The 18,236-nt window shown below is 38.3% G+C and overlaps 2 protein-coding genes across 2 annotated transcripts; one reads left to right on the forward strand and one right to left on the reverse strand.

The window, feature by feature from the left end:
* Window positions 1-2,830: 2,830 nt before the first annotated feature.
* On the reverse strand, window positions 2,831-13,928 carry LOC134649161 (zinc finger protein 346-like). Its single transcript, XM_063503875.1, has 10 exons — window positions 13,810-13,928; window positions 13,440-13,702; window positions 12,052-12,162; window positions 11,030-11,118; window positions 9,821-9,921; window positions 6,708-6,773; window positions 5,850-5,967; window positions 5,412-5,508; window positions 3,830-3,880; window positions 2,831-2,904 (listed from the first exon to the last, which is right to left on the reverse strand). Exons 1-10 carry the CDS (start codon window positions 13,914-13,916, stop codon window positions 2,831-2,833), a joined length of 1,077 nt encoding a protein of 358 aa, XP_063359945.1. The 5' UTR covers window positions 13,917-13,928.
* A 2,377-nt stretch (window positions 13,929-16,305) lies between these two features.
* Window positions 16,306-17,983, forward strand: LOC134649271 (alpha-ketoglutarate-dependent dioxygenase alkB homolog 4). Its single transcript, XM_063503996.1, has 2 exons — window positions 16,306-17,072; window positions 17,752-17,983. Exons 1-2 carry the CDS (start codon window positions 16,318-16,320, stop codon window positions 17,960-17,962), a joined length of 966 nt encoding a protein of 321 aa, XP_063360066.1. The 5' UTR covers window positions 16,306-16,317; the 3' UTR covers window positions 17,963-17,983.
* Window positions 17,984-18,236: the final 253 nt, after the last annotated feature.

Consider the following 18,236-nt stretch of genomic DNA (forward strand, 5'->3'; position numbering starts at 1 on the left):
CTTTATAATATTTGAACGATAAAATCAAAAGAATCTATGATTTAATGGGGCATACTCAGAATACTATGTTTGGATATCAGTATAAGAGCGTATTCACATTGTACGATCCGTTATCGGATGATCCTACGAGAAAATTTAGCTGCTAGTGAGTGCCCTATGACAACAAGTCCTTCGTTTTTGGTTTAAGATTATCTATTGGACCATAAACTTAACACATTCAGTGCCGAAAACCTGACTATCGGGTATTTCATGATTTCGTTCCCAGGCCGGACGACCCGATAGTCGGGATCGTGGTACTACAGCTTTATATGACGACATTTTTGTGGTCTGGCGCGGAGGTCTTGTTTGGCTGGGTGGCGAGGAATGTGTTAAATAAGGAATAGATTAGGTACTTCACTGGGTACTTCTTTTTGGTAGGTACCTACTACCGCGATATAATTTAATTGTTTTTACCTTTAATTCCGAAGTTTCAGCTGAGTTGTACCAGCATAAACAGCTGTTAGTCTTTCCGTGACCACAGCTGGTGCAACTCAGCTACGAAAGATTGTGCCTTTGTTCGTAAGCTCAAAATTTATTGTACTAAAATGGCCTACTACACGGTAAATGAGTTCCTGGAGAATTTAATGTGATCAAGTTCCCATGGTATATTAGATTAGATAAGATGTGTAATTGTATTGTCATTTGAATTAAACCCAATATGTTATTGTTATTAATCTCTTAATGAAGTTGAATTATGGAATTGTTGACATTATGTAATTTACAGCTTTGTACTTTTTTTTTAATTATTGACAGATGAATCTAAATCTATTATCATTTGTAACGAATTATTGTTAAATATGTAACTGACAGTGTATGATTAATACCAATAAAAATCTATCTATCTGAAACGTCGGAATTAAAGGTAAAAACAATTAAATTATATCGCGGTAAACCCGTTTGTGTAATTAAATATGTGTACAAAACGCGAGAGTTTAAAGTGGTATAGGTACCTACTATCCAACACCGGCCGCACCCGATACTTATCAGATCGGAAAATCTGAAAACGCTGTCGAGTGTCACGCATACATATGTCCATGCTAGGGATTGCTCCCGGTACTGAGTTTGTATGGCGAGAACCGGGAATTCCCGGGAATTACCGGTTCTCGCCATACAAACTCAGTACCGGGAGCAATCCCTAGTCCATGGCCGATGCACTGATATTAATATTAAATTGATGATATATTTTACCTTTTAAGTCTTTGGTAAAATTTGGCTGTTATTTGTCATTTTTCTTACCTAAAAATGAACCGGAATAGGTATATGGTAGGTACTTTTGCAAGGTTTCATGGTTTTAAACCAACAACGGGTTATCAAGAGATTTCTCAGAGAACAGCACAAAGTTATTTTATATTTCCTAAGATTAACATGCATAAAAAATCTAAAACGAAGTGCACTAAAAAAAATTAAAACATTTTAAAACAATCGGCATAAAATGTACACTAGTCTTAAGAAAAACAATTGGTAAACGTGGATAATAAAATAAACCATTTGACATTCCATTGTGTTTCATTTATTTTACTCAATGCGTAACCCAATTTTGTTTACATACCGTCAGGTGACAAGCAAAAGTCACTAAGTACCTCCACAAGTTCATAGCCATAGTGAACCATATTAGTACGAAAAGGTTGATTTTTGTTTAAATATTTTATAGTAATTAGTGACTTTTGCTTATCACCTGACGATACATACAGGTACGTAGTATACCTACATATATGTTATATAGGTACCTTAACTAAACATTATAAGGTGTATGTGGGTTTCCATCTTTCTATGGGAATTTCTGTTGGAATTTTAGATAAAAAGGTTCTTATTGCACTGCAAGACCCTTCTTTTGACTTTCGAGATCTCACGCGCTAGTGGCGCCACCTGATGGTAAGCAAGAATAGGGTTGAAATATTTTTTACAGTACATATGGGGCTACTTTTCCGCACTAGTGCGTAAAATAGCATCGTGCGTATGTCGAAACTTTAAAGTGCCATATGTACTGTAAAACGTTGTTCGATACACGTGCGAATAGGTCATTCGCAACTCGTGTCGATTTAAAACACTCCCTTCGGTCGTGTTTTAATTTATCGCCACTCGTTTCGAATTTCCTCTTTTTCGCACTTGTATCGAAAATAACTATTTTGTGATTATTGTATCTCAAATAAAACCCCAATTGACACGTAGAATGATTTATTATCTTACATTTAAATGAAGTGACACAATACTTCATTCTAGAGTTAAACAAATATAATGGAATCCAGTTTTAAAATGTATAGTAGAACTATCATAAATTAATAAGTTCAAGAGTTGCTAACGAATTAAATCGGGAAACTACAATAAATTGAGACGATTAAAGATTCTGCTGATTTTTAATCAGTAATAGTATGATACAGATGTAGTGCATAATTGTTTTCCATCGTATTTTCTCGGAAAGTTTCATATTTGTCATGCTACTTCAGTCAACCTCAGTAGTCTTTGTACCGAGACTGACTGAAATAGCAAGATTCGTACGTTTCCGTGAAAACACGATGAAAAATAAGTACGCACTAGTGTAGTTACAACATAATCATAAGGATTAACTTGTTGACTTGATCTAACTTACACAGTTAACTCATAAAAATTAAAATGATTATCAAATAACTCCTCTATATAATATTAAAGCCCTAAAGATCGGTTTTCCTAGGATAGCGGTGCCGTCATATAGCGGCCGTCCCATACTAAATAATACGGCTAAATATGGATGTCGTAGTATTTGTATGGAGACGGCCGCTATATGACGGCACCGCTTTTGGAGGAAACCAAAGCTTTAGTCTTCCCAGGTCCCAGATCCATTTCCCCAGTCGCCTCCGTCGTCGTTGCCGTTGCCTGCAGTCTGCTCATCTACAAAAAAAAAACCGGCCAAGTGCGAGTCGGACTCGCGCACGGAGGGTTCCGCACCATCAACAAAAACAAGCAAAAAAAAACGGTCACCCATCCAAATACTGACCCCGCCCGACGTTGCTTAACTTCGGTCAAAAATCACGTTTGTTGTATGGGAGCCCCACTTAAATCTTTATTTTATTCTGTTTTTAGTATTTGTTGTTATAGCGGCAACAAACACATCATCTGTGAAAATTTCAACTGTCTAGCTATCACGGTTCGTGAGATACAGCCTGGTGACAGACGGACGGACGGACGGACAGCGGAGTCTTAGTAATAGGGTCCCGTTTTTACCCTTTGGGTACGGAACCCTAAAAAATGGAAGCATGGGATAATAGTACATTACATACCTATTGCCTACCTGATCGCAGGTGTTTGTGCCATCTGGGGCCTTACGAATTACCGCCCGTGGTTTGTCTAAAGTTTTACGTCTTGCCTTGGCCAGGAAGTGAGATTATCTTCTCGAAGAAAATCCCACTTATGGGCCTAAGGGTGACGTAAAATAAATAAAATCATATGACGTTGTACAGCCTTGGGTTCTAAAGGCTCAGCGACGACATTGAGCGACTCGCAATGGCGGCAGCGATAACCATAGGTTGGAGCGAGACAGCGATCGGACCTTTCGTAACCTATGATTGTCGCTGCCGCCGTCGCAAGTCGCTCAATGTCGTGGCCGAGCCGTAAGCCTATTTTTACCCGTCTATAGCTATGACAAAAATAAGGAATATAGATAAAAATAGACAAGCTTTGATCACAAATATTTTTGTCACTTTTGATTTATGAGAGTTAAAACGTTCCGGTAATATTCGTGTGCGAGAATATGGAACTCTTATTGGAATAAAATGGCAAAGAACTGTAAGTTGTGACATTGTAAGTTGTTGTTTACCTGCAGCCTGTGGTTCTTCTTTAACCGCAATGTTGGTGATATTCTGCGACTCTGAAAAATAAATTAAATAATTGACTGAAGCGAAGCGAAGGTCTACGTTTTGACTCGGGCATTTTGCTTTTGTATGTCCGGATGTTCTCCTCTACAGGTCACAATTCTCAACCGATTCTTGTGAAATTTTGTGACCAGATTCTATGAGTAAATAATTTTTTTTGTCGATCCCGTTTTTGGAAGTTTTCAAGATACCTCGCGCTTAAACAAATAGTCGTATCGATATCATAAGAGTATTTTCTTTTTGAGACATATTTACATAGTAAATGGCAAAAAATGCAGAAAAATTGTATTGCTGGTTTAGGCGGTATTTAGATATTTAGTTTGTACTCGACAATGAGTAGCCGAATTTCGTCAGCTTAGCTAAGAACTATCATGGCGCATTTTGTAAACAATCGCTTTTTTTGTTTGCACACAGAAAGTCTGAGTTCGATCCCCAGTAAGAAATAACTTTTTGTATTTTTTTTTTCACTTAAACTTCGTATTTTTTTTTAATAAATTAAAATCTTTGTATTGTTGATTGATCAAACCGCTGTGTGGCGCTGTCATCGTGCACGGTCCCAATAAGCTATGCTCGCGAGGTCTACAGCTCACAGAGCCACTAGTTAATAATAATAATTTGAGCCTATATACGTCCTACTGCTGGGCTGGGCTGGAACAATAAATTAATCATGTAATTTAAAACCTATATGGATCTATTAACTGGCAGAATACAACTTTTTACCTCAGGAGGAAGTATAGGTACTTAATGAAAAACATACTCCCATTCACTCGTACAGCCATTTAGCCATTCACCCAAACACCTACTCACCCACTATCTAAACACCCACAAAATCGAATTTTGCTCACCGTTTTTAAGCATCATACTGATCGTAATATTCGTAATTAACTATAGCAGTCACCTATAATCGTAATTAATTAAAATTAAGAGGTGAAGATGATTTTATTTTGGTTTCACTGCGATCACGTTCGTGTGCAGTCACGCTCCGTGATTGTTACGCCAATTAGGGTTCTAGCTAAATTGGACATTCCATAGCGTAAGTATGGAACAACTAATTTAGCTAGGACTTTAAGTGGCGAGGTGACTGTACTTAGACCTGTCTTAGTGTTAAGTACTCTCATTAAGCAAAATGTGACGCAAATATAAATTTGATCAAATATTACAAATATTATACAGGGTGCTTCCTGTAATAGGAGCAATAAATTAAACCAAAGGCTGTACTCCTCAAACTGACCAACATTTGTTGAGCTACTTTTAAAAATTATGAATCCTTTAGACTTCCTCTTTTTCATACAAAATAAATATTGCCTTCAATGTACGCTGACATCAGTGTGTTTGACGTTGCTCGTCACGCTTTAAACAAAACAAAATTTGCAATACATTGCGTCTTCGAATAAACTTTAAAGTGTAATAAAAATCAAAACGAGTTATTTTCAAAAGTTGCTGAACAAATGTTGGTCAGTTTGAGGAGTACAGCCTACAGTTTAAGTTATTGCTCCTGTTACAGGAAACACCCTGTATACAACTTACGTTCATTCATGACGCGGATGATGTGCTGTTTCTCCTTCGACAGATGTTTCTTGCCGTTGAGGTGCATCGTCATCTGCTCCGAGCATGTCATGGAGGTCTATAAAAAAAATTAGTAAATGTCAACTCGTGGTACGGCTACTTTTTAGAAATAAGCCCATTCAAAAAGCAGCTTTGTTATCATCGAAGAGTGATCTGGTTATACCATAGAAAAATATAGTAAGACAAGAGTGCTCACTCCATACATCAGTTTTGGTACCAAAAAGACTATTAATTTCAGTGTCTACATCTAGCATCGAGTAGCGGAACTATCAGTACTGATACTTGACAATAGTTCAGCTACTCGATGCTAGATGTAGACACTGAAATTAATAGTCTTTTTGGTACCAAAACTGATGAATGGAGTGAGCAATCTATGTATTTTTTTCTCTATGGTTATACCTTGCATATATCGCAGTAGAGGTCGGCCTGCGGAGGCTTGCTGTCTCCCTCACTCACGGTGACCTTCGGCACGGTGATCGCCGGCAAATGTTGCTTCTCGCGGTTAATCAGTTGCTCACTGAAATATACAAACCACACTTAGCTAGTTTCTTTAAACCCGAACCCACCGCTTGTATAAGTGAAATATTTCCACACGCGTAGGAATCGAACAGTTGAGGGAATATTTAATTACACAAACGGGTCTACCGCGATATAATTTCATTGTTTTTACCTTTAATTCCGACGTTTCAGCTGAGTTGCACCAGCTGTGGTCACGGAAAAACTAACGTCCCAACAAATGTCAACGGAGATATTAATAAAACAACACTAAACTGCCGGGCTAGCACATGATTGGCGCGACAGTATCTCGCGGCGAGATAGACTACCCGTCCCTCTTTTATTATCACAGTTAGAAGAAGACGGGTAGTCTATGTCGCCGCGAGATACTGTCGCGCCAATCATGTGCTAGGGGTGCTGGACCCGAAATTAGTTTATAAAAAAACTAATAGCTGCAATTTCTTTGTCTACCCCGAACAATTTTTATACATTTTTATTTTTTAACTAATTTCGGGTAGTTTAGTGTTGTTTATTGTTGTGTTGTGTAATGTTTATTAATATCTCCGTTGACATTTGTTGGGACGTCAGTCTTTCCGTGACCACAGCTGGTGCAACTCAGCTGAAACGTCGGAATTAAAGGTAAAAACAATTAAATTATATCGCGGTAGACCCGTTTGTGTAATTAAATATGTGTACAAAACGCGAGAGTTTAAAGTGTTATAGTTGAGGGAATAACGTAAATAGGGTTTTGTAAATACATACGTGCGACCCTCCATTCCTTTTTGGAGTAGATACGGGTTTTTCGGCTTCTTCCGTCCTTCCACGATCCTGAAACGTCCATTATGATATAAAACAAATTATATTTAAAAAAACAGATAGTAGATAGGCAATATCATTGCTCCGTGTTTCGAAGCAAATTACGACGAATATTATTTTAAAACTATCCATCTTATACCTTTACGAGTAAACAAGCAATTCATACATATACATTTCGGGGATCTCGGAAACGGCTCTAACAATTTCGATGAAATTTGCTAAAATATTATCTCTGAGAAAACGCGCATTCTTTGAGTTTATATACATTTTCCGAGCAAAGCTCGGTCTCTCAGATATTAATAAGCAAAACGGCAAACTTGAAAATCCTCGGCGCGGAAAATTTCACCTAAAGAAATTTCGAGTTTCGCTATTTTTATTGACGCCGACGCTCCATTCTTGGGATCCACGCACCCAAAATCTAACTATACAAGTTGTTTAATAAAAAAAACATACAACCGAGTTGATAACCTCCTTTTGAGATTTGGAAGTCGGTTAAAAATATGGAAGAAGGCGTTATAAGAATAAGGAGAAGTAGTAACAATAATAAGGAGACTGTTGGAGATAGCTCATAACTACGAACACTGTGTGGCTTATAGCATAGAGAAAAAAATACATAGAGTGCTCACTCCATACATCAGTTTTAGTACCAAAAAGACTATTAGCATCTAGCATCGAGTAGCGGAACTATCAGTACTGCTACTTGACAATAGATGTAGCACCGACCGGAAAGTCTTATGCTGTTGAGATAAGACTTTCCGGTCGGTGCTACATCTATTGTCAAGTAGCAGTACTGACAATTCCGCTACTCGATGCTAGATGTAGACACTGAAATTAATAGTCTGAACTGATGTATGGAGTGAGCACTCTTGTCTTTATTTCTCTATGCTTATAGCCACAATTTGTACCTAAATTGGGATCTTATAACTTATAAACTATATAATATAAACTACACCAATGACTCCTATAAAATTATGTTAATTACCACACCCTCCTTGCTATTTAGTAATCAAATAAATTCTCTTTCTCGTTTCTTCGTTTCGTCTTTCTTCGTGACATTTTAATCTCATATAAAACACACGATACAAAGGTGTCATACTTATGTAAAAACATCCTTTCAATCGTGCACCATTAATTATGAAGATAAGATAAGCTGTAAACATAATATAAGATACCGCAGACATCTTGAAGTCTGTACAAGATACATTATATACTGCGATTACATAATCACTCCCTATACGAAATACTTATTATTTCCTGGTTTGGAACTGTCCTAATAAGGATATGATATAAAATAGAATAGAATAGAATATAATTTATTCGTATATGTACTAAATTTGCGATCGATTCAGTCATGTCATGTCCCTGGTTTGCCTTTCGGGCCTAAAAAGATATTTGCTGTATCAAATATACTCTGGCAAACCCAATTTGTCAGTAGAAAAAGGCGCGAAATTCAATTTTTTTTATGGGAGTACAACCCTTCGCGACTACATTTTTTAAATTTGCCGCCCTTTTCTAATAGCGGAAATTGCTTGCCAAACTATATTATCATTTATCAGTTTATCACATTCACATGTGACAATTATTATATCATGGAAAACTATTCTTAAATTAGTGACTATTCTAACATAAATAAGAAATAGTCACAATCATAAACATGTATACGATTTTGCACTTTATGCCACATAGAGGAATAAGGTAAAAAAATGTATGTATGTGTATAAATGTGACTGTTTCAAGTCAAGTTTAACAGACGAGATCATAAACATATATATAATTTTGTACCTTATTTGATTAAATAAGGCAAAAAATGTATAGTTGTTTATGATCTTCACTGTTCAAGTCTAACAGACAAGGCCATAAACATGTATACAATTTTGCACCGTACGCCACTCAGGTATAAGGTGAAAAAATGTATATATGTTTATAGCTTTGAATGTTCAAATTCAGTCTGATAGTGAAGGTTATAAACATGTATACAATTTTGCTCCTTACTTCATTGAAGTAAGGTAGAAGAATGTATATATGTTTATAGGCTTCACTGTCAGATTGATACATTTTATAAAACAACATTTAATAAAATGTATGTGATTATTTGTTTGTTGCTCACATCCAAGTCTGTACGGATCCAGAGTGACTCAGTCATGTTTATTATCGGCGGTACTTATTATTCCTAGCATATACTTATATTATATGTACTGATCACTTTAGTTCTTAAATTTAAGCGTCAATAAAAAGAGCCAAATATGTAAACGAATTAGCAATATGAAAAATAGAATTTTAATTTAGCACCATTTTCAACAAAAAGATTTTTAATATAACAATTACAAAGCCATTTAATGTATTTATATACATGTGTAAACGTCATTAAGATCGTACGTATATCGGAGTAGCAACGATCATTGTTTCATTTGTCAACAATTTTACATCTTTGGCGGTTTCTATTGATGTAAATATTCGTACAGAAATGGTGAGTGCTAGTGTACAATTCCGGTAGAAAATGCGGGAATCGATATACAACACGGTCGCATCGACTACTCGAATTGAATGTCGTAGTCCAACATTTAACTAAGAACTTGGAGCTTAAAGAAAGATGATATATAAGTGTAAACCAAATGTATATTATTTACGTTGAAGAATATTACAGAGAGAGCACACTCAATATTCTTTTAATTTAAATAAAAGTTGGGACAGTCACGGCCGTATATATTATATACACATTTTTACCTTGGGTAGTATTTAATACCTAAGGTAAAAAAATGTATATTTGTTTAAGGCCGTGGCTGTACCTATATAACGATCATGTTTAGTTGTTGACTAGAAACAAAAATAGTTACCGTTTTTTTTTTAACATTTGATGATATATTCAAGTAAAAGATGTGTAGTCAAATAATGTCTACTAGGTCTAGCTTTAGAAAGTGTTTAATCATTCTTAAAGCTCTCAAAGTACCCTAGCACTTATTACATACATACTATACTAGCTGTAGTTCATTGTGTGAACACAGCAGAGTAAGAAACAAACAAACAATCACACGAAAAATGGAAAACAGTGGATATCTTACGCTCGATGCGCTTTTCCTGAATAGTGCGAATCGGCGTGAGCCGTGGACGTTATTGTAACGTCGCACAGTTCACAGTACAACTCGCGCGACTTTATCGGTATCTAGAAAAATAATTGTACATCAAAAGGTTTCATTAAACTGTCCTATGTCTAAAAACCTGCTAACTTCTTCAGTTTGAGGCCGCGGACTGAACGCAGGCGGCGCGCGGCAAATCAAGGCCATTCATACATTGCGCTCGATCAAATGTATAGTCGCCATCAGATATATCGGAGCGGCCACGGTGTTCACAATATCTGAACAAGCACTCTAGTGCCTTGACAATAGAGGCATGCCCAGATATTTGTGAGCACCTTGGCCGCTCCGATATATCTGATGGTGATTGTACGAACGACCTCGATTCACCGCTCTGCCGGCCGCGTCGCAAGCGTCCAGTGCGCAGCCTTAAAGAATTTAGTGTTATTAGAAATACGACAGCGATGTTTAATATTGAAAATAAGCAATTTAGATAAATATTCTGCATATGAGACTTTGTGGAGAAACTTGACTTTTTTATAATTTATTATTTTAACGAATAACTACGTTCTATAAGCGTCTGGTGAGCCATTGCCCCAAGTTAACATACAAATGGAACGTGTTACATCCTGCACCATAAAAATATGTTATTACTCTGAAACTATATTCACTTTAGTTGGGGGTTCTTATTATAGACAAAATAATTTAATTGAGAGAAGTTAATCTACTCTGTCTGGTAATATGTCAATCTATAATTTACTTCATTAAATCATGGGTTTTATAAATACTGATCTCCGTAATCCATAGACTAGGAATCCTCTAGACTGAGTTTAGAGCAATTATTTCATGAAACCGATGCTGCCAAAAATACGGGGGTGCGGGGGGACGAGGTGAGCGAATCCCGTGCCGTGATTGGTCCGTTCAAAGACACGGACCAATCACGGCACGGGATTGACTCGAAGATCGAGTAAAACTACCGTATAAGTGGCAGAGGGGGTAGCGTTACTATGCTCAGTCTAAAGGATGTCTTGTCTGTGCCGTAATCTATGTCCATAGGTAATCAATTCCATGCAAAATTGAACCTTACCACTTTGAAATAAAGTTCGAAATCAGGTGGGAAATATATTCCCTCTGCCTTATAAAGATACTGAATGTTGTCTTACGAAATTCCTTTCAGAACGCCGAGGGTCAAGTTACCTGTTTCCCGGGAGTTGGTCTCTCAGCATTCAGCGTCAGCCATTTCTTTTGGTTCTTTTGGTGATTACGCGAAGTGTAATGCATCCGCGCTGCAAAAGCAAATCGTTTTAATTTCCTTTAGGATTCCGTACCTAAAGAGTAAAAACGGGACCCTATTACTAAGACTCCGCTGTCCGTCTGTCCATCCGTCTGTCTGTCACCAAGCTGTAACTCATGAGCCGTGATAGCTAGATGGTCAAAATTTTCACAGATGATGTATTTCTGTTGCCACTATAACAACAAATACTAAATACAAAATAAAATAAATATTTAAGTGGGGCTCCCATACAACAAACGTGATTTTTTGCCGTTTTTTGCGTAATGGTACGGAACCATTCGTACGCGAGTCCTACTCGCACTTGGCCGGTTTTTGTTTATTTTCTATACCTACACAATATTCTTTAATTGGCAGTCAGATATGAAACAAATGTCAGCCTATCTATACATTTTGGGGCAGTTAGGGTAGCGCTACCCTATATTTCACACAATGGCTGTAAATTTTCCGAAAATGCTGAGTAAAACTAACTAAAAGAGTTTTTCACAAATAAAATATGACGCCCAAATAAAGCTCTAAAAGTCTAGACTCTAGATCATAGTTCAAAGAATTATAGTACTCTTAAGTTAAAGAATCAGGTAATCAGACAATTTAATTCAGATAAATTCATCATGGCGAAACATCAGGGGAGGCCTTTGGCCAGCAGTGGGACACAATATAGGGTATATTTTTAAAATTTCCAATGTATTGTGATAAAATGCTCATTTTCTATCTATTTAGTTAAATAGATAGAAAATGAGCATGAAAAAATAGAAAATGAGATTTAGTTATAAATTTCAACATGGGGGTGTCAAATACCCTATTTATTGTGGGCACTATCTGGTTCAATCTGGGTAGGATAGGATGCGATTCTGCAATCAGATATATCTGTAGCGGCTCTTAAAACGATAAATAGGCAGAAGATTTCCAAAAGGATAACCAGACTTACACATAGTGAAGGATTCAAAGTCCAAGGCGCAAACGCCGCAGTGGTTAGCCTCCATGAGTTTCAGCAGCTTCTTGGGGAGACCTTTTAAGCTCTCCTGGGCAACACCACAACCTGTAGTTTAAACAAGACTGGTCTTAGCACCTTTCACATACTGATTTATAAAAAAAAATTATGTCTGCATGCAGGCAACCATACAATTTAGCCCTTTGCTCGTCGCGCCTAACGTGCGCGGCGCGGAGAATCGACGGTATTCTTGTTGGAATGCAGAAAGAATGCAATAGGGCAGCAGCTGCAGGCAGATGGCATCACAGGCAGAAAAAGGCTAAGATAAAAATCCTTTTTCCCAGACATGGCTAGACCTGGCCTTGATATGTCCAGACACCCAACAATCTACATGAAATTGCAAAACTAATAAAGACAAATGGCAACAGACTCCTGTCTTTTACCTTCAGGGATTCACAATTACAAATTTAATAATGAACATACATCGGGGTTTTCGGTGCGGGAATGATTTTGTGTATTTATAACTTTGTTTATGGGTGAATCAACTATTTCTTGTCACTCGTTGCCATGGTTACATTCTCCTGGGTCACTCTTTAAAACCTGATTTTTAGGCATTTAAATTTACCAAACACGCTTTTTTGTTATTCTAATAAACTCTTTCCATTGAGGGTCGTCTACCAAGCGTGTCAGAAGAAGGTGGTGTACAATGTCTTCTAACAAACTATGCTACTATTGTCTCTTGGCTGACCGGACAGAATAACAACAAGAAATAGTTGATCCACCCTTATTGTAAAATAATTACCAAACGATGAGTTAAACGTAGGTAGTAAGGTCCAAATGTGCTTAGAAATGTTAAATTAGTATCGTTTTTTTACAGTTTTTACCTGTTATTTGGCTAGTGTAAAACATTCCCACACCGAAAACCCCAATGTATGATAATGAATATCAAAAAAAACACAACACAAATACAGAGAGAATAAAGGCCTGGCCAAACACACGGCGCGACGCAGCGCCGCGTGATGCCGACACGATGCCTGTTCAAATAGGGCGCGCGCGGATCGCGCTCTCAACACGCCCTCATCGCGCGCGCGAACGCGGCGCGGCCGCGCGGGTGCGGCGCCATGCGCTCGCACTACGCACCGCTCGCTGCCTAACGTCCGATCCGACTGATGTGACCCAGCGCGACACTGCGGGCCGCGGCGTGGACGCAAGGGGCCGCGCGGCGCGGGGCGTGATACCGGCGGGACCCAATCTGTTTAACGTCGGTAACCTGTTAGCATGTGCAGCGGTCGCGCGGCGCGACCGCGGCGCTGCGTCGCGCCGTGTGTTTGGCCTAAGCATTAATAAATAAAATATAAAACATGTCCAGATTATAGTGTACTCACGAATAAGATATCTATAAGCTTGAGTCTCTGGAGCGACATTGCGGGGCATAGGCGGCCCCCCTTGTCCAAAACCCCGTCCAAACATTACCATGGGCGGTGGGCCGCGCGGCCCACGAGGGCCCATCGAACCCATAGGTGGGCCCATCATGGGTGGTGGACCCATGGGCCCGCCCATAGGTGGGCCCCTTGGTCCATACCCAAAGCCGCCTCCAGGCCCATAGCCACCACGGTAGCTGCCATAGGCATTGTTGTAGCGGTCATTGCTGGAAAAAGTATTTGTGAAGGTGTAAAGTAACTGTTTTCAGCAGATATTTTACAGATTCATATGAAACTGGGTCTCAAAATAAAACACAGAACACAGTATACTTACTTAGGCATTCCACGTTTAGGTGGCCTTATCGGTCGCATTGGCTTGTTCATTGCGAACCCGTTGCTGTTCCCAAAGTCTACATCTTCCACAAAATAACGATCTCCCATTTTTTCACTGTAACGTAAGTAAAAGTGGCGTAAAGGAGCGATCGCCAAGTAGTAATTATACAAAGTATTTTAGACTTGAGGCCATAGTAGCGCTTGAGTGCTTGTAGATTTATTAAATACTGATTTTTTGTGATAGAATAAGTAGTATTTACCTGGATTATATAAATAATGAATACTATTAGTAATTATAAATTTATTGATTGCAGTTTGCACCAAAGGTGTCGGCGAATCGGACAACTCGGCATCCGCCAGTGTTGCCAACTCGGAATTTGAAAAAGTGCCAGACTTATGTCTAGATTATGCCAGAATTATGCTAAGAAATTTTAAAAAGTGCAAAAAAAAAATGCTAAACAATATATAGGTAACTAAAAATGAGTGTCTTCCACATAAATCAAACAATGCTGTTTCTGAAATTTTTATAGAGTCAGACCAAGCTAACTTTGCACTGACTTGGTTAGCTATACTTGGTCAAGCAGATCTTGTCAGTAGAAAAAGGCGGCAAGTTTGAAAAATGTAGGCGTGAAGGGATATCTTCCCATAGAAAATTTGAATTTCGCGCCTTTTTTTACTGACAAAATTTGCTTGACCAGCTATAATGCCAAATTTCTTTGAAACGTAACGTTTATAGAGGCTCTCCACACTATGTAGCTGTTCTGTTGATGCAGAGAAGGCATAGCCCGATTCTCTCGATTTAATTGTGACAAGAATGGCATATATTGGAAAATTTTAAAACAATAAGTAAACAATTTAAAACAAGCCTTTGTGCCTTGGAGGATACAACTAAACGGAGTAGCCATTAACAGGCTTTCCCCTCTGTCGAAAATAGGCGGCCAACGGTCATACACAATGTATGGACTGACGTTTATCTGACATGGCTATTTTTACGTTACGCATACATTTGACGTTCCCCTCCCCCGCAAAAATCGGCAGACTGTTTTTGTACAGAAAATTACAGACATGGCGTCTCCGTTTGATTATATCCTCCAAGCTTTGTGCTGTCAAATGTAATGTGATGATGTGGCTCATGTAAAATAGGCACAACAAAATATATATAGATGGTCAACCAAATCTTGTCAGTAGAAAAAGGCGGCAAATTTGAAAAATGTAGGCGCGAAGGGATACCGTCCCATAGAAAATTTGAATTTCGCGCCTTTTTTTACTGACAAGATTTGGTTGACCGTCTATAGTTACACTCTGGCTGGGACACCCACTTTGTAAGTAGAAAAGGCGCGAGATTCAATTTTCTTATGGGAATTGAACCTTTCGCCTCATCATCACAAACCGGCCGTGAAAAAAGTAACAGATTTTGTTTGTAAACTAAGTTTATGAAAATTATGACTATACCAAATACCATAGATATCACAAAACAGATTCGAGCACCAACTCGTCATAATTCCTATAGGCCTCTACAGACGTACTGACCTTACAAGAAATGTCATGTGATTTTAAATAACTCTGCCCTGCTAACAGTAAGTGCAGTACTGGCATGAAAATCATCGTTCAAGTAAAGAACTTATTCAAAGAGAACAAGATAAACAATTGCATGACTTTTCAACTGCGATTACTGCGTATGTTGTTAGCACGGCAGAACTGCGGTGCGGTAGTCTGTTATAAGGTTCGTCGTATGTATAAAATTTCCTTTGACGGTTGTGCCATGAATTACACTGCCAAGTAGGTTTCAAATTTGGCTTAGGGACACAATTCACTAATTATGCTAAAAATTATGCCAGATGCTAAATGGATAATTTGGATGCCAAAGAGTGTGAAAAAGTGCCAGATCTGGCATCCATTATGCCAAGTTGGCAACACTGGCATCCGCATCCGTCACTTTTTTTTTCAACTAATAAGTCCCCTTCACACACGTGCGCGAATCGCGGCGCGAAGCCACGAACGCGAGTGGTGTGGAGTCGATTTGGAGAGATTTAATAAATTGGGCTCTACAAACCAAAGAATAGTGAGTTATACTTGGTCAATCAGATCTTGACAGTAGAAAAAGGCGGCAAATTTGAAAAATGTAGGCGCGAAGGGATACCGTCCCATAGAAAATTAGAATTTCGCGCCTTTTTTTGGTGACAAGATTTGGTTGACCAGCTATAGAATGAAATATTAAGTGTATCAAACGAGTTTCTTCTGATAAAGTCTAAATCATCGAAATCGAAGACAAATAAAATTATCATTACCAACCGTGTAGTAGAGACTTTATGAAATGCGTCTGACATATACTTAAAAAAAAACTATCCGAGTATCCGTATCCGACTGTCAAAATGACACTTTTCACGTCAATTAATGTCATATGTCATAAAATACTTTACTCTTTGAATTTTCGATTCACTTTCACACATTTCTTTCAATCTGTAAATTTTAAATCCCAGAGTAGATAAGTTAGATAACTACAAGTATAATGACACAGCCGCGACCCTGTGGATGCAAAGGATGCAGGACATGTCTCATTTGCGAAACCCAGTACGGGGCAGACAAGTACAAAATTCAGCTAGAGTTCGATAAGGCAAAAAGCTATGTTTATTGCCCGTTTTGCAACAAAGCGTGGCCGGGTTGGGACGGTAATGTCTACAAACAACATCCCAATCACGTTGGAACACCGATCGAGTACCCCGGCGTTTACATTCAATTGGACTTTATAACGGAGAAAGAAGAAAATGTGTTAATGAAAAACATAGACGAGGTACCTTGGGACATATCACAGAGCGGCAGACGTAAGCAAAACTATGGTCCTAAAACGAATTTCAAGAAGATGAAAATCAATGCTGGCAGTTTTGATGGCTTCCCAGCATTCTCCAAGTTTCTGCAAGATAGATTCGAAGATGTTCCTTTATTGGAAGGTTATGATGTGATAGAGCAGTGCTCTTTGGAGTATGATCCTAGCAAAGGAGCTTCCATTGATCCTCACATCGATGATTGTTGGATTTGGGGTGAAAGAATTATCACTGTCAACTGTTTGTCTGATTCCATGTTAACTATGACTAGATATCATGGAGATACTAAGAAATATAATCTGCATTGTGCAGAAAAATACTGCCCGATAGTTAAACCAGATGGCAGTATTAATTTGGAATGCAGCAATCTTGATAAAACGGCTTATGAAGCAAGTAAATCAGAAGATGATTTGGATGTTGTTGTCAGAATACCAATGCCTAGGTAAATATAATACTTATACTATTGTTTTATGTTTATTAACACATTCATTGCCACCCAGCCAAACAAGACATCGGTGCCAGGCCACAAAAAATTCGTTATACAAAGCTGTAGTACCATGATCCCGACTATCGGGTCATCCGGCCTGGGAATGAGATTATAAAAAACCTGATAGTCGGGTTTTTGGCACTGTATGTGTTAAAAGTGGGAAATAGGTCTTGTTTGGTTCTGTGGTTTCCTCACTATGGTTTTATTTATAGAATAGCTACTGGTAAATATAAAGTGATATTTCAGACATTATTAATTAAAAAAAATCTTGTTAACCCATTGACCGCCACAGTCGGCTGTGGCCGTGATCGAAAAGTCTTGCCACGGACACCAACGACGGCTACAGCCGACAACTTCGCCAATGTAATGCGATTTATGCGGGACTCGGTAAAGTTGCGATAGCCTGGCGTCGGGAGCATGGCATATTCCTTCGCCGTCTGGCGGTTAAAAGGTTAATCAAGAGTAACAGGGAGCTATTGAAACTTAACCTTTTAAAGTTCAGTTGGAAAGGTTCAAAATAATCTCCAGTTTGAAAATATTACCTTCATAATTCCACTGCCAAAGTAATTTATCATAATTTCAAATTTAGTTGCAAACATAATATTATCTGTAATTTCTTATTTCTTTATTACAGAAGATCACTCCTAGTCTTCTATGGTGAGCCAAGATACCACTGGGAGCACTGTGTGCTGCGTGAGGACATCTCGTCCCGCCGGATATGTATAGCGTACAGGGAGTTTACACCGCCATACATGCAGAATGGCTGCCATGAAGAGGCCGGCAACCTCATCAGACAGGCTAAGACATTTTGGGATCACAAGTTAAGGTATCAAATTAAGGCTTAAGTTGAAAAACTTAAAAGTCAATCTAAGGGTACACTGACATAGAAACAGAGTGTGGAAGCTCCCCTATAAACATAAATTTCCTATGAAAATATGACATTGATAGTGGCGCTACCACACATTCTTGCTGCTAAGTTGGCGCACAGTTATCTTAGACCATTTAGTGATATTTTATTCCAGTGACTTCTGTAAGTTGTAATATAAAAGAAATCAATATAATTTATTAACAAATTGAAACAACCAGTTATTATTTTGATGAGTTATGATTCTTAATTCT

The sequence above is a fragment of the Cydia amplana genome, chromosome 6 (genome assembly GCF_948474715.1).
Source record: "Cydia amplana chromosome 6, ilCydAmpl1.1, whole genome shotgun sequence".
In the NCBI taxonomy this organism is placed as follows: Eukaryota; Metazoa; Arthropoda; class Insecta; order Lepidoptera; family Tortricidae; genus Cydia; species Cydia amplana.

Excerpts from the sequence above, each read along its gene's own strand:
- LOC134649161 (XM_063503875.1), bottom strand. The coding sequence starts at position 13,916 with ATGGGAGATCGTTATTTTGTGGAAGATGTAGACTTTGGGAACAGCAAC. Across the intron at positions 9,922-11,029 it reads GACCAACTCCCGGGAAACAG|ATACCGATAAAGTCGCGCGA; the intron begins GTAACTTGACCC and ends TTATTTTTCTAG. Across the intron at positions 6,774-9,820 it reads TCAGGAAAAGCGCATCGAGC|GATCGTGGAAGGACGGAAGA; the intron begins GTAAGATATCCA and ends TGGACGTTTCAG.
- LOC134649271 (XM_063503996.1), top strand. The coding sequence starts at position 16,318 with ATGACACAGCCGCGACCCTGTGGATGCAAAGGATGCAGGACATGTCTC. Across the intron at positions 17,073-17,751 it reads GTCAGAATACCAATGCCTAG|AAGATCACTCCTAGTCTTCT; the intron begins GTAAATATAATA and ends TCTTTATTACAG.